The 14,902-nt window shown below is 40.1% G+C and overlaps 1 protein-coding gene across 2 annotated transcripts; it reads right to left on the reverse strand.

Annotated features, from left to right (window-relative positions):
* Positions 1-90: 90 nt before the first annotated feature.
* Positions 91-11,605, reverse strand: NSMCE4A (NSE4 homolog A, SMC5-SMC6 complex component). 2 transcript variants are annotated; one of them, XM_084525748.1, is made up of 11 exons: positions 11,223-11,605; positions 10,204-10,284; positions 9,491-9,621; positions 8,251-8,402; positions 7,158-7,257; positions 6,147-6,237; positions 5,409-5,503; positions 4,303-4,351; positions 3,166-3,260; positions 2,539-2,630; positions 91-591 (listed from the first exon to the last, which is right to left on the reverse strand). In XM_084525748.1, the coding sequence occupies exons 1-10, from the start codon at positions 11,512-11,514 to the stop codon at positions 2,547-2,549; spliced, it is 1,170 nt and encodes a 389-aa protein (XP_084381874.1). In that variant the 5' UTR covers positions 11,515-11,605; the 3' UTR covers positions 91-591; positions 2,539-2,546. The 2 variants fall into 2 exon arrangements, with proteins under 2 accessions (XP_084381874.1, XP_084381873.1); XM_084525747.1 differs by lacking the exon at positions 91-591 and adding an exon at positions 1,795-2,025.
* Between the last annotated feature and the right edge of the window lie 3,297 nt (positions 11,606-14,902).

The raw sequence follows: 14,902 nt of genomic DNA on the forward strand, positions 1-14,902 counted from the left end.
GGTGGAAAAATAGAGCATATGGCCAGCAGAAGCAAGGTCAGCAGACACAGTAGGACTACAGAGATGCTGTTCACCATTGTAGGTAGAATATTTGTGTTGCCAAAGCTCCATTAGAGTTGAAGCTGGCCAGTACAATGTAGGTCAATAAAAAGGGCTTTTAAAAATATGTTAATAACAAAAAGAGGACCATTGGTCCATTACTTGGTGAGGATGGTCACCTCATAAAAACAGACACAGATAAAACAGAGACATTTAATGCCTTCTTCACCTCTGTCTTCAACATCAGTGATGGGCTCCGAGACCTCCAGAGTCCTGAGTTGGAGAACCGTAACTGCAGGAACGATAAACTACCAGCTGGCACTGAACTTGCACAGGACTTGCTGCTCCAGCTGGGTACATGTAAGTCTAGAGGGCCCCATGGGATTCATCGCAGGGTACTCAAAGAGCTGGCTGATGTCACCATGAGACCTCTCAAATATTTTTCAACGGTCTTGGAGATCTGGAAAGGTCCAGTTGACTGGAAGCTGGCAAACATTCTAGTTTTCAAGAAAGACCCTGGCAATTACAGGCCTGCCGCTCTCACTTCAGTACCTGGTAAAATTATGGAGATTACTCTGGGGGTTACTGAGAAACACTTGAAAGACAACGCAGGCATTGGTCACAGCCAACACAGGTACACAAGAGTAAAACTGTTTTTTAATTTCCTTTTAGGACGAGGTTACACACCTAGTTGACCAAGGGAAGCCAGTAGATGTAGTCTTTTTGGATTTCAGCAAAGCTTTCATTCTGTCTCTCCCAGTATCTTTCTGGACATGATGTCCAGCATACAACTAGACAGATACAGGACACGATGGGTGAACAAGTGGCTGATGGGTCAAGCTCAAAGGGTTACAGTAACCAGGGTTACATCAGGCTGGCCGCCAGTCACCTGTGAGGTTCCCCAGGGCTCTATTTTAGGGTCAGTTCCCTTCAAATTTTTTATAATTGATTTGGATGCAGGATTCAAATGCATGCTAAGTTTGCAGGTGATGCTAAATTAGGAGGAGCTGCTGACTCCCCTGAGGGTAGAGAGGCCTTGCAGAGAGATCTTGACAAATTAGAGAGCTGGGTGATCACCAACCTCATGAAGCTGAACAAGAGCAAGTGCTGGATTCTGCACCTGTGACAGGGCAGCCCTGGCTGGATGTACAGATGAGGATGAGAGGCTGGAGAGCAGCCCCACAGGAGGGGATCTGGGGGTTCTGGTCAGTGACAAGTTGAACGCGAGCCAGCAACGTGCAGTGACAGCCAGAAGGGCCAGCTCTGTGCATCCTGGGGTGCATCAAGCACAGCCCTACTGGCCAGCTGAGGGAGGGATTGTCCTGCTCTGCTCTGCAATGGTGCGGCCTCACCTCGAGGTCTGTGCACAGTTTGGGACATCCCAGTATAAAAATGATGTAAAACTATTGGAGAGTGTCCAAAGGAGGGCTACAAAGATGGGGAAGGGTCTAAAGGGGAAAACATGAGTATCGGCTGAGGTCTCTTGGTTTGTTCAGCTTGGAGAAAGAAGAGACATGGCAGCCTGCAGCTCCCTCACAGGGAGCAGAGGGGCAGGCGCTGAGCTCTGCTCTCTGGGGACAGCGACAGGACCCGAGGGGATGGCATGGAGCTGGGACAGGGGAGGGTCAGGCTGGGGGTTAGGGAAAGGGTCTGCACCCAGAGGGTGGTCAGGAACAGGTTATCACAGCAGAGATGGTTTGCCATGTGAATTCCCCTTGCAGGCTGTTATTGGTGAGAGACAATGATTGAAAGAAGGGGGGCAGCACTTCATCTTTATGAAAGCTTTTAGCAGTGTCAGTAAAGTTTACAGAAAGCCATAAATAGAGCCATAATAAATTGAAAGGATATGATAACTGTGTCATGTGAAAACAATACAGCTTATATAAAGTACCAGAATGTTCCAATAAAAATAAATTTAATATTACAATATATACATATTATATCTTATTTGAAGGTAACATTTTAGAATATTTTTCTTTAAGGCACCTGCGAGGAAAAAAAAAACAAAAACAGAAAATAGTGAGGTTTACCTTACTCACCACACAGTTGAGATAATAAAGTAATTCAGTCCTATTGTTTAAAGGATTTTGGAGGGAAGCAGACTGCCTTCCCTTTCTGCTTCCCTAAGCCCTTCTTCAGACTACTCTTAACAAGATCAGCTGTGAGTTGTTAAAAAAAAAATAAAAACACAGAAACTAGGCTATGATTCTTCACAGCATTACATTTCAGGTACCCATATTGAATTTCAAAAATGAACTGAAGTATAGAACTAAAATAAAAAGACCTTTCCAGTTAATTACCACATAGCAGACTAGATGACATTCTGAGGCAAGCAGAGATCAGGAATATAGAAACAGTCAGAATGTTACACAATTACCCTGCTTATACTGTTTCTACATACATAGTCACAGATATTTCCCTGCTGTTCTTACGCATTAACAAGGAACGCATGCACTATATGCTTGGTTTTGTTTATTAAAAAGAAAAAAAAAAACTTACTGGAAGAATTAATCTATCTCCATTTCATCATCATTACTATAGGAAGGAGGGCTGATCATGGGTTCTGTTATTTCAAATGTTTCTATGATTTCCTAGGTAGAAATGACAGAAGGGTAAGTAAGTTGCAGGAGCTAATTTATTTCGATACAGTTGCAGCTACTGCCTGGTAAATAACAAAGTTTCTCAAACTAAAGCACTGCTTCACATGACTAAGCCTATTCTACACATGGAGTGACAAAGGAGAAATGTACTAAGAAACTTTTTATGGAAGATTTATTGAAAAATAGCAAACACCCCCTGTAGGAGCACATCATACATAAGGGAAGAAACATTCTGTAGTTACGCAGTCCTCATAAAGCAGGAAAAGTGAGTCACTGCACAAGTTAAAAGAGCTTAAACTGACAGGGCTTTTTGGATTGAAGACAAAATCATTGTGCCACTTCCCAGTTTTCTTGCAGTTAAAAATGCCAATTAGATTTGTAGTTGTTTTAGAATCCCTGAAATTAAATGCAGTGATAAAATCCACCTGTGCTCATCTGAGTACATTATCAGCACAGCTCTCGGATGTGTTCTTACGCTTTGGGGAAAAATATAAATAAATCAAAATTATCAAGTGCTACCTCATACCTTCCATTCTTGATGGCTCAGGGAAATGACAACTTGGTTCCGTGCTCGATTACTATGGTCATCATCCTTTCTTCCTTCATTGTTTTTTACGGGCTCTGTTCAAAATATTGTATTTTCTTAATGTTACAGTTGTTAAGTCAGTTTCCTTCAGGACCACAGAAGCTTCACAAAGCTTAGTATCAATAATACAAAGATTCATTTCAATAACACACAATCCATTAAATTTCTTTCTACCAGTAGCCTGTACTATACGCTGCTCAGGAAGTTTCTTTAGTCTTACCGATTTAAAAAAGTTGGTTTCTAAATTTATGAGTCCCAGAAGGGCCTAAGGGCTTAGCCGTGTGTGGAATCCCACCAAACTGTAACCTCATTGATACCCCACGAAAATAAAAGCTGCAGACCTCAACACAGGACGGCATTTCCTTTCCAGCTGTTTTCACATTGCAGCACTTCTTAACTTAGAGAAAGGAAACCTCCTGTATGCAAAATCTCTCTTCTCAAAGCATAGCAGCATTCATATTACTGTTAATTATTACTTACAAGGTAACAGAATAACCTTTTATTTCTATTAATTGAATTGATTTATAGAAATATGGATAAAGTCTGTTAAGCTGATTTATATGTTTAAAGAGTCTCAACCTTTTTGATTACTCTTATAAATTTCTTCAAGCCTTCAATTACCTTCACTGCTTATTCCCAGATGTCTGCTGTTGCAGCTAACCATACACCTGAAGCTGAGGTACAGCTACTTTTTCAAAAAAGCAATTCGTTTTATAAAGCTAGACTTTGCTGGAAAGGGAAAGGAATTTGCAAGTGGCTTTGCGCTGTTTCACATGTCCCTGAATTAGAGATAATGAGGAAACAAGCAGTAGAAACAAAAACTAGAGCAAGGTTGAGATAAAGTAAATTGGCTACAGTGTTAAAGATGAGCTTTGGGCAGTGGCCAATTGCTGGCTGGCTCGAGGTGCGTGTCTGAGGGTCTCTAACTAATGGTATGACAGATACGGGCGTGTGGACAATGCATGGGGCTACAGGGAAAGTATGTGTAGTAGAGTACAGGTAGTAGAGAAAGGGCAATAAAGGTCTCCTGTTCAAGAGCCATCAGGAGTCCATGTCTTGCATCCCTTCAAGACTTACCTATTACTGGCAATTTATCATCATCCAGCTTTAATCTTGCGAGGCCATCCTAAAAAAAACAAAAAACAGTAGGATTTAAGATTTCAGATATTAAATCTAAATGCTATAATGCACTGATATATTTTATTATCATAAATAAATACATATGTTACACAAAACAGGAAAATATATTTAATTACAGAACTAATCAAGGAGAATGCAGTTACTATAAGACAGGTGGTGACTGCTGGATTATAAAAATTTGATTTTAAAATCATTATAATTCATTTAATATACTTGTGTTAGTCCTTCATAATTGTATCACTGCATTCAATTAAACCCCTGAATTTGGTCAAAATGTATTTTCATTTTTTTCCATTTTCCTGAATTTAAAACACATTTTATTCACTAGAGACAAATTACAGTTTGAAACACAAATCTATGGAATCAAGTGTAGCGTAATACATCGCAAAACAACCTCATAGGGAAAATAAAATACCAAGATACTCAGTTGAAAAACAACCTTTAAACAAGTCAATGAAGATGCAGGAATGAGAATGAAAGCACAAAACTGAAAGTTAGTTATAATGCCAATTACCAAGATCTTACAGTATGAAAGTACAATCTCCAAAACTTCACTCATGAATAAACTTTATAAAAACAGTCTAAAACAGACATACAGCTATACCCTTTGACTTTTCAATGTTTAAACCTTATTATGCAGCATAATAAGCTTCTTGTCACCGTGTGCTACCAAAAGGACATTTTTAATCAAGTAATTATTAATTTAAAAACAAACAAACAAAAAAAACCAGTAACTCTTCTGTGCTCTATGAACACTCTTCTATAATCTATAGTAATATATGTACACTAGAATCCTTTTTTAAAAGAACATTGATAGCAAAAATTTCATTATTGTTGACAAATTGACTGGAATAGTAAGAAAAAAATCTAGTTAAAACAGCCTATTTTCATTTTCATTTAATTACCAAAATATAGAGTGCTTGCGGAAGACAAGTCAGGAATCCAAAAATATTTACCACACAATACCACACAAAACAACAAATCAAGATTTCCATATAGTTCCAGCATTTATATGGAGATTTCAAGAACATGTCTTGCCTTACCCTTATAATGAAGGACACATGGAAGATGTTTTCCACAGTGCGTGCGAAAGAGTTTGGATCAATCACAAGATCAAAGAAGAAAATAGGTGTAAAAGCTGGAGATATAAAAATGGGTTAGTTAAAAGAACAGGTGGTGTACGTAGAGCCAACATCTGTGAACACAAACTTAACATCAATAATCGCTTTAAAAGCTATGTAAATGTTTATGATAACTTTACTACAATGCTGAATTCCCAACTGCATACGTGCAGAAAAAGTTTCCAGAGAATATTTCATTCCATCGTTTGTGGGGTGTGCACATGTGTACATGCACCAATTTCTAAGTATGTCACTATTTGATTTCTTTCTTAAAAAAAGAAAAGCCTTGTACTACTAAGAAGAGGGTAGGTAGGATTTCAGATTTAACTTTGCTATCAAACAGAGAGGTTGCAGAACATCCATCCTTGGAGATGTTCAAGACCAGGACATGGTCCTAAGCAAATGGCTCTCCACGAGCAAAGCGGATGGAACAGATGACTCTCAGAGGTCCCTTCCAACCTCAACTATTCAGTGATTATATGAAACCCCAAATGATCAGTGCCATGAAGAGTATCTAGTCAGTACATGACCTTCAGCACGAAGATTTCTACTTGGTAGCTCCATCTAATTCTATTTCTGTAGTTTAACAACACTGTGGAAGATGAAGAGTACTCATTTTCTCAAATTAACGAGATAAAAGCTAAATTGAATCATACTTACGATCGTTTCTAAAGTGAGTCTGTAATAATCCCAAGATCCTCTCTACTTCTTTTTCTGTAGCTTCCTGATGAGACTCCTCCATTTTTTTTAGCTAGAAGAAAGAATCATAATTTCATTTAATATAACTGCTGTTATAAGACAAGAATATGAAATGGTCCTTTTATGAACACGATATGTAAAAGAAAATTCTCTCTATGCCACACATGCAGTTACAGACACTAGTGCAAGCTTGAGACAACTTATGAAGTGCTTTGGGAATAAAATTCACATTGTACAATATCAAACTGAAAGGTCACAATTTATATGGTTTGAGCTTATTTATAGGTCTGCTCTTCTATTTTCAAACAGTTCTGTGGAACTGAATGGCTAAGTCAGCCCTAGTGGGACACAGCTTGAGGGTTTAACGAATAAGTTTATTTATACAGAAAGACAGGTTTTGTTGCTGTTTTTCTTTTTTTGTTTGTTTTGTTTTGTTTCTCCCACCAGAAAAGGCACCTAAGTTTTCATGTTGCCCTGGTTTTGTCTAGAAATTTACTTACTCCTTGCCTCCCCCATGCTATGCATGTCAGAGCAAATAAACTCATGTGAACTTGTCTTGGTCTCTCCTGATGATGATTACTGTTCCAGGTGCTTCAATCTGGAACATGGCCAACTATGCAAGTGGCCATGATACAGAATATTTATCATTTCCTTTTCTATTTATCAGTTCAACTTCTTTTCCTTTCAAGATGTATCGACATCTTAGAGACACAGAAGAATCTCAGAAACAAAAGAATTTTGTAAAAATACTACCAGAGTTGCAAACTCTCAGTAAGCTGGGAATTATCTTTCTTTCTGAGACATTTATCATCATCTTCCTCTTTTAAAACTGATGAAAGCACTACCACACACTATCGAGATCTTTCTCTGCTGCATTTTGTCACAGTTCTGCAGGTATGGCAGGGCATTTTACACCTCTTGATAAGTAGTAATGCCATACAATTCATTAATAAAAGGTAACAGTTCACAAACCTGAGCAGGCATTGCCCGTTTTTCTTGCCCTCCTGCAGCCTTTTTCTGCCTCTCAATCCGTTGCCTCGGTACAGGAGGATCAGACTTGAAAGATCCCAACCTAAACAGAATAAAAAGAATACACATATTTTAAAAAAAAAAAAAGAATTTAGACCTTGGATAAGAAGAGATGGACACAGGAACTTTCATCTTGAAAGTGGAAACATAAATTTGAAATATCTCAAGTAGCATTCCAATATCAAGTATCATACAGTATCTGATCACATTATTGTATCCAGCAAATTTCTTAAAATTAGGGAGTGGAAGAAGTGCAGAAGCATAGACAACTGAATAATATTCTGCCAACTCTACTGCTGAGAATTTAAAAAAAATAGATCCTGCTGTTGTAGGCTGAGTCTGAGAGATTGAAATTGAAGTGTTGGCTATAAGCCAAATGACTAATGGTCGCAGCAGCTAAAAAGTCCTACTAAATAGATTGCCTAAAGCATAAAAAGGGAGATGACACCGATCCTACAAATGGCCACCTGCAAGTAATCAGGTGGCTTCCCTTGCAAAGGCAGAGCAAGAAGCAAGGTTCTAAAAAGACAACCCATTAACACAGACGTGAGATGTTGTGCTGGTCTCCTCAGCATAATACCATAAAAGATACAGAAAGACCGTTCATCAGGGTCTGTAAATGTCTGGAGGGAGAAACAAAAGTTCCTCAATTTGTACTTCTGCCTGCAGCTTGTACAGGGAGGGAAAAGGGACAGAAGAGTCAGCTTTCAGAAGAAAGAGGGACACTTACATTTTCTGGTTTTAGTTTGAAACTGATAAAACAGATGTACCTTGCTACCCCTGCTATACACAAATATTTTTGTATCCAGGCCAAAACAGAATCAAACAAATATCATGACAAATTTTGAAGATAAGGAGTTCACCATACCAGAAGAACAGAGGCCATGTAGAAGCTCTTGTTGACACTTTGTGATCAGAGATTAAACTCTACTCAAGACCAGGGCATTAAAGGTAAGAAATTTGGTTTTTAGAATGAACACCAACAAGGGCCATTAGCCTGTGCTGCAGTATACAGTATTTCCTTAAATAAACTTACATGTAGTGAAAAGAAGGTGCTCTTCTGAAGTACTTTTCTGCTTCTTCTCCCAGCTTATGCCAGGCATTACTAGGTAAATAGCCAGCTGAAACGTTCTCAGTATCGCTATCATTTCCATCTACTTCTATACGATTTATACCCATGAATGTTAGCTACAAAAGAAAAAAAACTGCAATGAAAATTCACTTCCAAGAAAGATGAGTAGACAGTTTAATGGTAAAACACTGTATTATGGTGTCTGTCCTGCTGAATTAGTATTTAATATCACTGTATAACAAACGAACCTTGACTTTCCTGAAGATAAGTGAAAACAAAAGCACATGCAGACTTCTGACACATGCAAACAAGAGCTACACCGTCTAATATTTAATTCCCTTTGATTAAAGGGAGTTAAATCCCTAAATTTAGGTACATTTTTATATAAACTAAATGACAAAATCCAGTCTTAGTACTTAGCAATGTAACATTTTCATTTAGAAGTGAATGACTTGTAGTTCTTCACAGAAGTCAGCCAAAACAGAAACACCACGTAAGAGAATTGCATGGACCGCAAGAAAATGGGGACTGAAGTTAAATCTCATTTCAAGAGATCTTAAACTTTCAGGTATAAATCAGTCTTGTATTTCCCAGTATTTCGTTAGAACAAAAGAAATGCATTCCCCTCCCTCATTTAACCTGTTTCTTATATTACAGATGACAACAAAAGTCAGAGATTATGCACAGCCTTTTATGTTTTGAAGAGTGTTTCAATGCTGTTGTGAATCCATTCTTCCATCCATCCATGATTAAAGCAGTCAATCACGGCATGTCTACATGTCCAAATAACACAAAGTCCCATTCTATGAGTCACAAAGGACCTTGAAGACTTCATCCAAAAACAAATATAGCATTGGACAAGATAAAGACACTAGTTAACTAATGTGAAACTACTGAACACGGTAAAAGAAAGCATAAAAGGCTATCATAAGAGCACGAACGGACAAAACCGTGATAAAGTAGCAGGGGCAGAGGAGATGCCTACATTTGCAAGGTAAGATTTTCCCCTACGCAAATTGGAAATGCTGAATCCATGATTTAAAACAGTTAACAAAACTATCCACAGCGTTAATCAAAGAAACTCATGCAAAGACTTAAATTATATCAGAACTGTCAGGTACTGCCTGAGAACCTTTTGTAATTCTACAACAAAAAGGGTAAACCTCTAGCAAAACTGTTGGCAAATTCTGAATCTGGAACTTACCAAGTCTTCTGCAAATGTCAGTGATTCAAATGTTGTCATCTCTGAGCGCAACTCGTTAGCTTTCTCCTTTCCTAAATTTGATGCTATGACAAGAAATTGAGCATCCAGCGCAGCCTCTCGTGCACACGAAACTGTTACAGAAGAAAAAGGCTGTATATTAATAACAAGTCATTGCCAGAAACAATGAAATTTAGCATACAAAGCTCTATACCCAGGATATTCTCTAAATCATCTTATTGCAATGAATTCGAGTGCAGGCTGTACTGCAATTTCTTACAGAATACTCATATTTACATTTAAAAAAAAAAGAAAAAGTAGAGGATAAGCCTGACAAAGGCAAGCATGGAGAACTAACAAGTTATCTTGAAAAATCAAGTGTGTATTTCATCGACAGTTTTTTTTGCTTCTCTCCAAGCGAAACAAGTCTACCTACACTAATATTTTGGGTACTACTTATGTATGTTTTCCTAGAAAGTCAACATAAAGCAAGAAGCATTTCTAACTGCAAATAAACATTAAAAAAGAGAGATTTGTTTTCCCATATAACCTTATTCAAACAATTCCTCTTCAGCTTAACAAATCTATTTCGAGTTATACATTAATTTTTATGTCAAAATACTTGGATATAAACTTCATCTTCTTGCCATTTTGTTTATTAAGACATTATTTACTCAAGCAATCATGTCTAACAAGAACTACAGAATTTGTTTTACCTCCATTGAACAGTTTATTGGCTTCTTCCAAAGCTTCTGTCAGTCTGTTGCTTTTTGAACTCAGCACATCCTCACGGTTTTCTAGGTAGACAGGACACAAATGAAATCCTAAATCACTTAAATATGGAAGCACCAAGAAATACATACTTACTCCTTACTCAAAACTGTCTTGCTCGTATTCCTTTATAAATAACAGATATGGAATATAATCAAACATTCACTTCAAGATTTTTAGTCTCTGTTCTTATTAGTGCTAATGCATTAGATTGGTTTGAAGGGGCAACTTTCCATTTACTTCAATGGAATAGGATTCAGGCAGCTGAATTTACGTGGAACTGTACCATCTACTGAAGTTGTGTTAGGTACGTGCATCAATTTCCCCACTCCAGAACTCATTTCATTGCTCAAAACCCAGTGGATCCGATTCCTGTTAGTCCCAGCTAAACACCTGTACCTATGCCGAAGCAGCCAGCAGGTACTGTAGCTTTCTTGGTGTCACTCTTGTTACACGCTCACATTAATGAGGGACTTCCAGGAAAAAAAAAATAAATGAAGAACAAAGGGAAAAATGTATGCCTGGTGATTTCTGAAGATCACCAGGCGAAACAACTTACTTGTGTGTAATGATGCGAGTACAATTTAACAAGGCTTTGAGATGTGCAATTCCCAACAGCCATGTACGTGCTTTTAAGAGCGTGCTCAATGCCTGGGCATAACACAGTTGCTTTTTTTTATACATATACAGTCACCATCCACAAACTGTGCTGTGTTCTCTCATCAAACAGCCCTACACACACAGCGAGGCTGCAGAAACCCACACCACATCCTCCTCCGCCCGGCAGCGCCTCCTCGAGCAGGAAAAGGTCCCAACCAAATCATGTTACACACACACAACCCCTGCACATGGCAGCAGCCGAAACCCATCCTCCCGTTTGGGCAGGAGCCCCCCCAGCACTGCCAGAAGGCCTGAGGAGGGGGGGTTAAGGGACCCCCAGCCCCGCTGCTCGCCCCCCGCTCACGCTGCACGCTGCAGATCAGCTCCCGGTACTGGTTGCGGATCATCCTCCTGCTGCGCTCGTCCGCGCTGCCCTCCGCCCTCCGCGGCCTCTCTCCTCCCTCCTCCTCCTCCTCCTCTTCCTCCTCGTCTTCCCCGACGGCCGGCGGCCGGCCGAGCCTGCTGGAGAGCCGCCGCCGCCGCCGCCGCTGCTGCTCCGCGGAGCCGTTTTGGGAGGCGAGGGGCAGCGAGGAGCGGCCGGAGCCCGGCTCGGAGCCCCGCGGGGAGGGCTCCCCGCTGCCGCCCGCCTCCGACATCGCCGCCGGCAAGGCAGGGGCCGAGCCCCCGCGGCGGCAAATGGCGGCCGCGACCCGAGCTGAGGGAGCAACGGGCGGCTTCCCGCCCAGCCTCAATGGCGGAGCGGGAGCGGGGCCGCTATGGCGGAACGGGCCCGGCAGGGGGCGACGCCCGCGCGGAGACGCCAATGGAGGCGGCTCCGAGAGGCGGCACCTGCCCCGCAGCTCGGCTGAGGGGGGGGGGGTCCGAGCTTTGGCTGGGGTTAGGGTGGGAAGCTGTGGGGAATAAAGCCGTGGGGAATACCGCCACATCTTTTATCTGCTTTCGAGTTTTTGTGATATCTGAGGGGAAGATGAGGTAAAAATTGCAGGCAAAGGGATCAGGCACCTGACTGAGCATCTCCACTGGGCACAGCACAGAACCATCTAGGTGGGAAGAGACCTCAAGATCACCCGGTCCAACCTCTGAGCTAACACTAACAAGTCCTCCACTAAACCATATCGCTAAGTTCAACATCTAAACATCTTTTAAAGACCACCAGGGATGGTGACTCCACCACTTCCCTGGGCAGCCCGTTCCAATGCCTCACAACCCTCTCAGTAAAGAAGTTCTTCCTAACATCCAACCTAAACCTCCCCTGGCGCGACTTTAGCCCGTTCCCCCTCGTCCTGTCACCAGGCATGTGGGAGAATAGACCAATAAAATACACATAGATTAATTAGTCACTAAGTAAAGGTCTGTGCTCATACATTAACATTCATTATACCACACATACATTAACAAATACAAATACAAACACATTATATTACACATACATTAACAAATGCATGCTCTGAAGTGGAGCAGACTGGTAAGCTAGTTAATTAGGAGCAGTAGTATTGTTTATACAAAAGACACCAAAGTTAGATGAGAGAATGCATGTTATTAATTTACCAGGCTGGAAGAAATAATAGTCTGTATTTTTAAATGATCCCAAACCAAGCATTACAAGTACAGAAAATTCAGCTATATTAAAATTTTAATTTAATGAGGAGCAGTTTATGTTACAGACCAAACCCTTATTTTAATAGATAATTTCACCTCTCTCGTTCTGTTCTTCTCCCTGTACCAGCATCATTAGGGTTGGGCTTGTAATGCTGGATCTGGCTTCCACCTGGGAGCAGTAGGCCAGCAAATGGGCACTTATTTTCTCATACTTGACCATAACCAGCAGAACTGTTGTATAAATACTGTTGTATAAATGTTGCTCAGGAACTGTGCTGATCCATGCAAGCAGATTGCCCATCAAAATAAATTCCTTGTGTGAATCCGTTGACTCCAACAAAGTTATCATAAATGGTGACTTTAACCAAAAACATTGTTTCAAAGGCAACATACAGCACAATATTTGGCTTTTTAAAATGCTTACTCTATGTAATTTGACACAGAAATTCCAAATTATAAGAGTTTTATTATAATACATGGTTAGCGGAACAACGCTGAACATTAAAAATTGATTTTTAAGAACTTTGTTAAATGTAAGCATATACCTTTTCTTTGCAAGCAACCTAGGAATTTATTTGTATTTTTTTCTGCTTATAAATTCAACTTAATCCTGCAAAATATAAATAGATTTCACTGTACTTCATTATGTGATAATACTATTGTGTTGCTTTAATCATCATGAAGTTTTGTTAGAGTATTTTTAGCAGGTATTCTAAAACATCTTCATAGATGAGACTGATTTAATGTAGTGCCATGGATCTACCTTGTCTTCCCCAAATCACTACTTCTGCTGGACTACAGACTGCAAAATATGCATAAGTGATCTTTCAAAATATATTTTTAAACTATTTTGGTTTTCAATATAAAAGGTCGACTTATAGTTCGGGCTATTAAACAATTTCCTATTCTTTGTGTGACTAGTAGCGTGCTGTCAAATTTGTGTCTCAAGTTGATTATGAGCAATATGCTTTTAGACCCTAACACAAAGTCTCACAAGAGGATCCAAACAAGACTGGGGCCCATTGTACAGTGCAATGCACGAATAGTAAGAAATGTTCCCTGTTCCAAGGACTTTGAAATGCGAAGCAAAATGCAAAATGTTGAGGTGGGTGCGAGGCACAAGGAAAGGTTCAGTACAAGCTGGAGGGTTTGGTGCCTTGCTGAGGAAATGGGGTTGTATCCAGTCACATACAAACACTAATCTTGTTCTGAAGATGATGCTTGCTTTCTTGAAATCCATGTTTGACCTTTCTTGGTGCTTAGACAAGCAGGGCCTTTTACTCATTGGGTACAAGAGCAAAATATCCCACAGACTGTTCTTTGTCTCAAGTATACAATAAAATGGCAAAGTGTTCTAAAAGAGGCAACCCACATTAACCAAAAATTAAACACTAAAAAGCAGAATGACACAACAAATACTGCACAGCATACAAATTCACTTTTAACAAGAATATTGCACACTATAAAATGATTTCAACAATTACCATCACAGTCCTTCAGCAGCTTGTATTTACATGGGAAGAAAGACCTCCCCACATGGATCAGTGGAGTGCAATGTGAAATCAGTTTTCAGTTTCATCACAAAAACCTCTTTCACTGAAGCTACATATGTCACTTGGGAGTGGTAGGAGGAGAGGAGAAGCCTACTGCTGTTCTCCATGTGGACCAGTCTGTCACAGCACGTGCTACACAGCTATGTGTGAGACAGAAGTTGGGCACTACTCCTAATTCCTACTCTGTGTTCTTGTTGCAGAGGATGGACTGGTGGTGTCAGACAGCATAGTCAAGTATCGTCTCCTCTTGGGTCATCTAGGGAAACCAAATCTGGGAGCACTGAGCAGAAAGGTATAACTGCATTATTCTGCAAGAAGGCGGCATTTCAGGAGTGGAAGTGTCAGCCAGCACAAACCTCAGTGCGTTGTCTCATGGCTAGAGAGTGACACAGGGCTATGTGGCAGGTAGAACCGAACTAGAGCCTTCAGCTGAATTCCAGTTTTGAGCACTGCACGTTTTGTATATATCATGATACAGCTGCTCAGATGGATGCTGTATTTCAGCAAGCAGTAGGCAGTCCCTGTTGTCATCAAGTACAGAGAAATAATGTTATTTCTTACGGTGCAAAGTTAATTACCAGTGGTAGTGACTATCTCAGATAGCTCAGGAGCTGCCCAGCATACTGGTGCTCATCTACAGCCAATAAACTCTGGAGCTACCACCAGTAAATTTAGTAACAAATCTAATCTTTTGCCCAGTTCTAGAAAACCAGTCTTCTGGTGCAAAGATCCCCAATTTACCTGCAGGTGTTTCCAAGATTTAATGGAAAAAGCACATTTTAAAATGTGACAGGTTAGTCTCTGCCTAAGACTGCTGCATATGATACTAAAGAATAAACTTTTTGCATTTCCCTTGAATACACTAAAATAA

The sequence above is a fragment of the Aythya ferina genome, assembly GCF_964211825.1.
Source record: "Aythya ferina genome assembly, chromosome: 7".
NCBI lineage: Eukaryota > Metazoa > Chordata > Aves > Anseriformes > Anatidae > Aythya > Aythya ferina.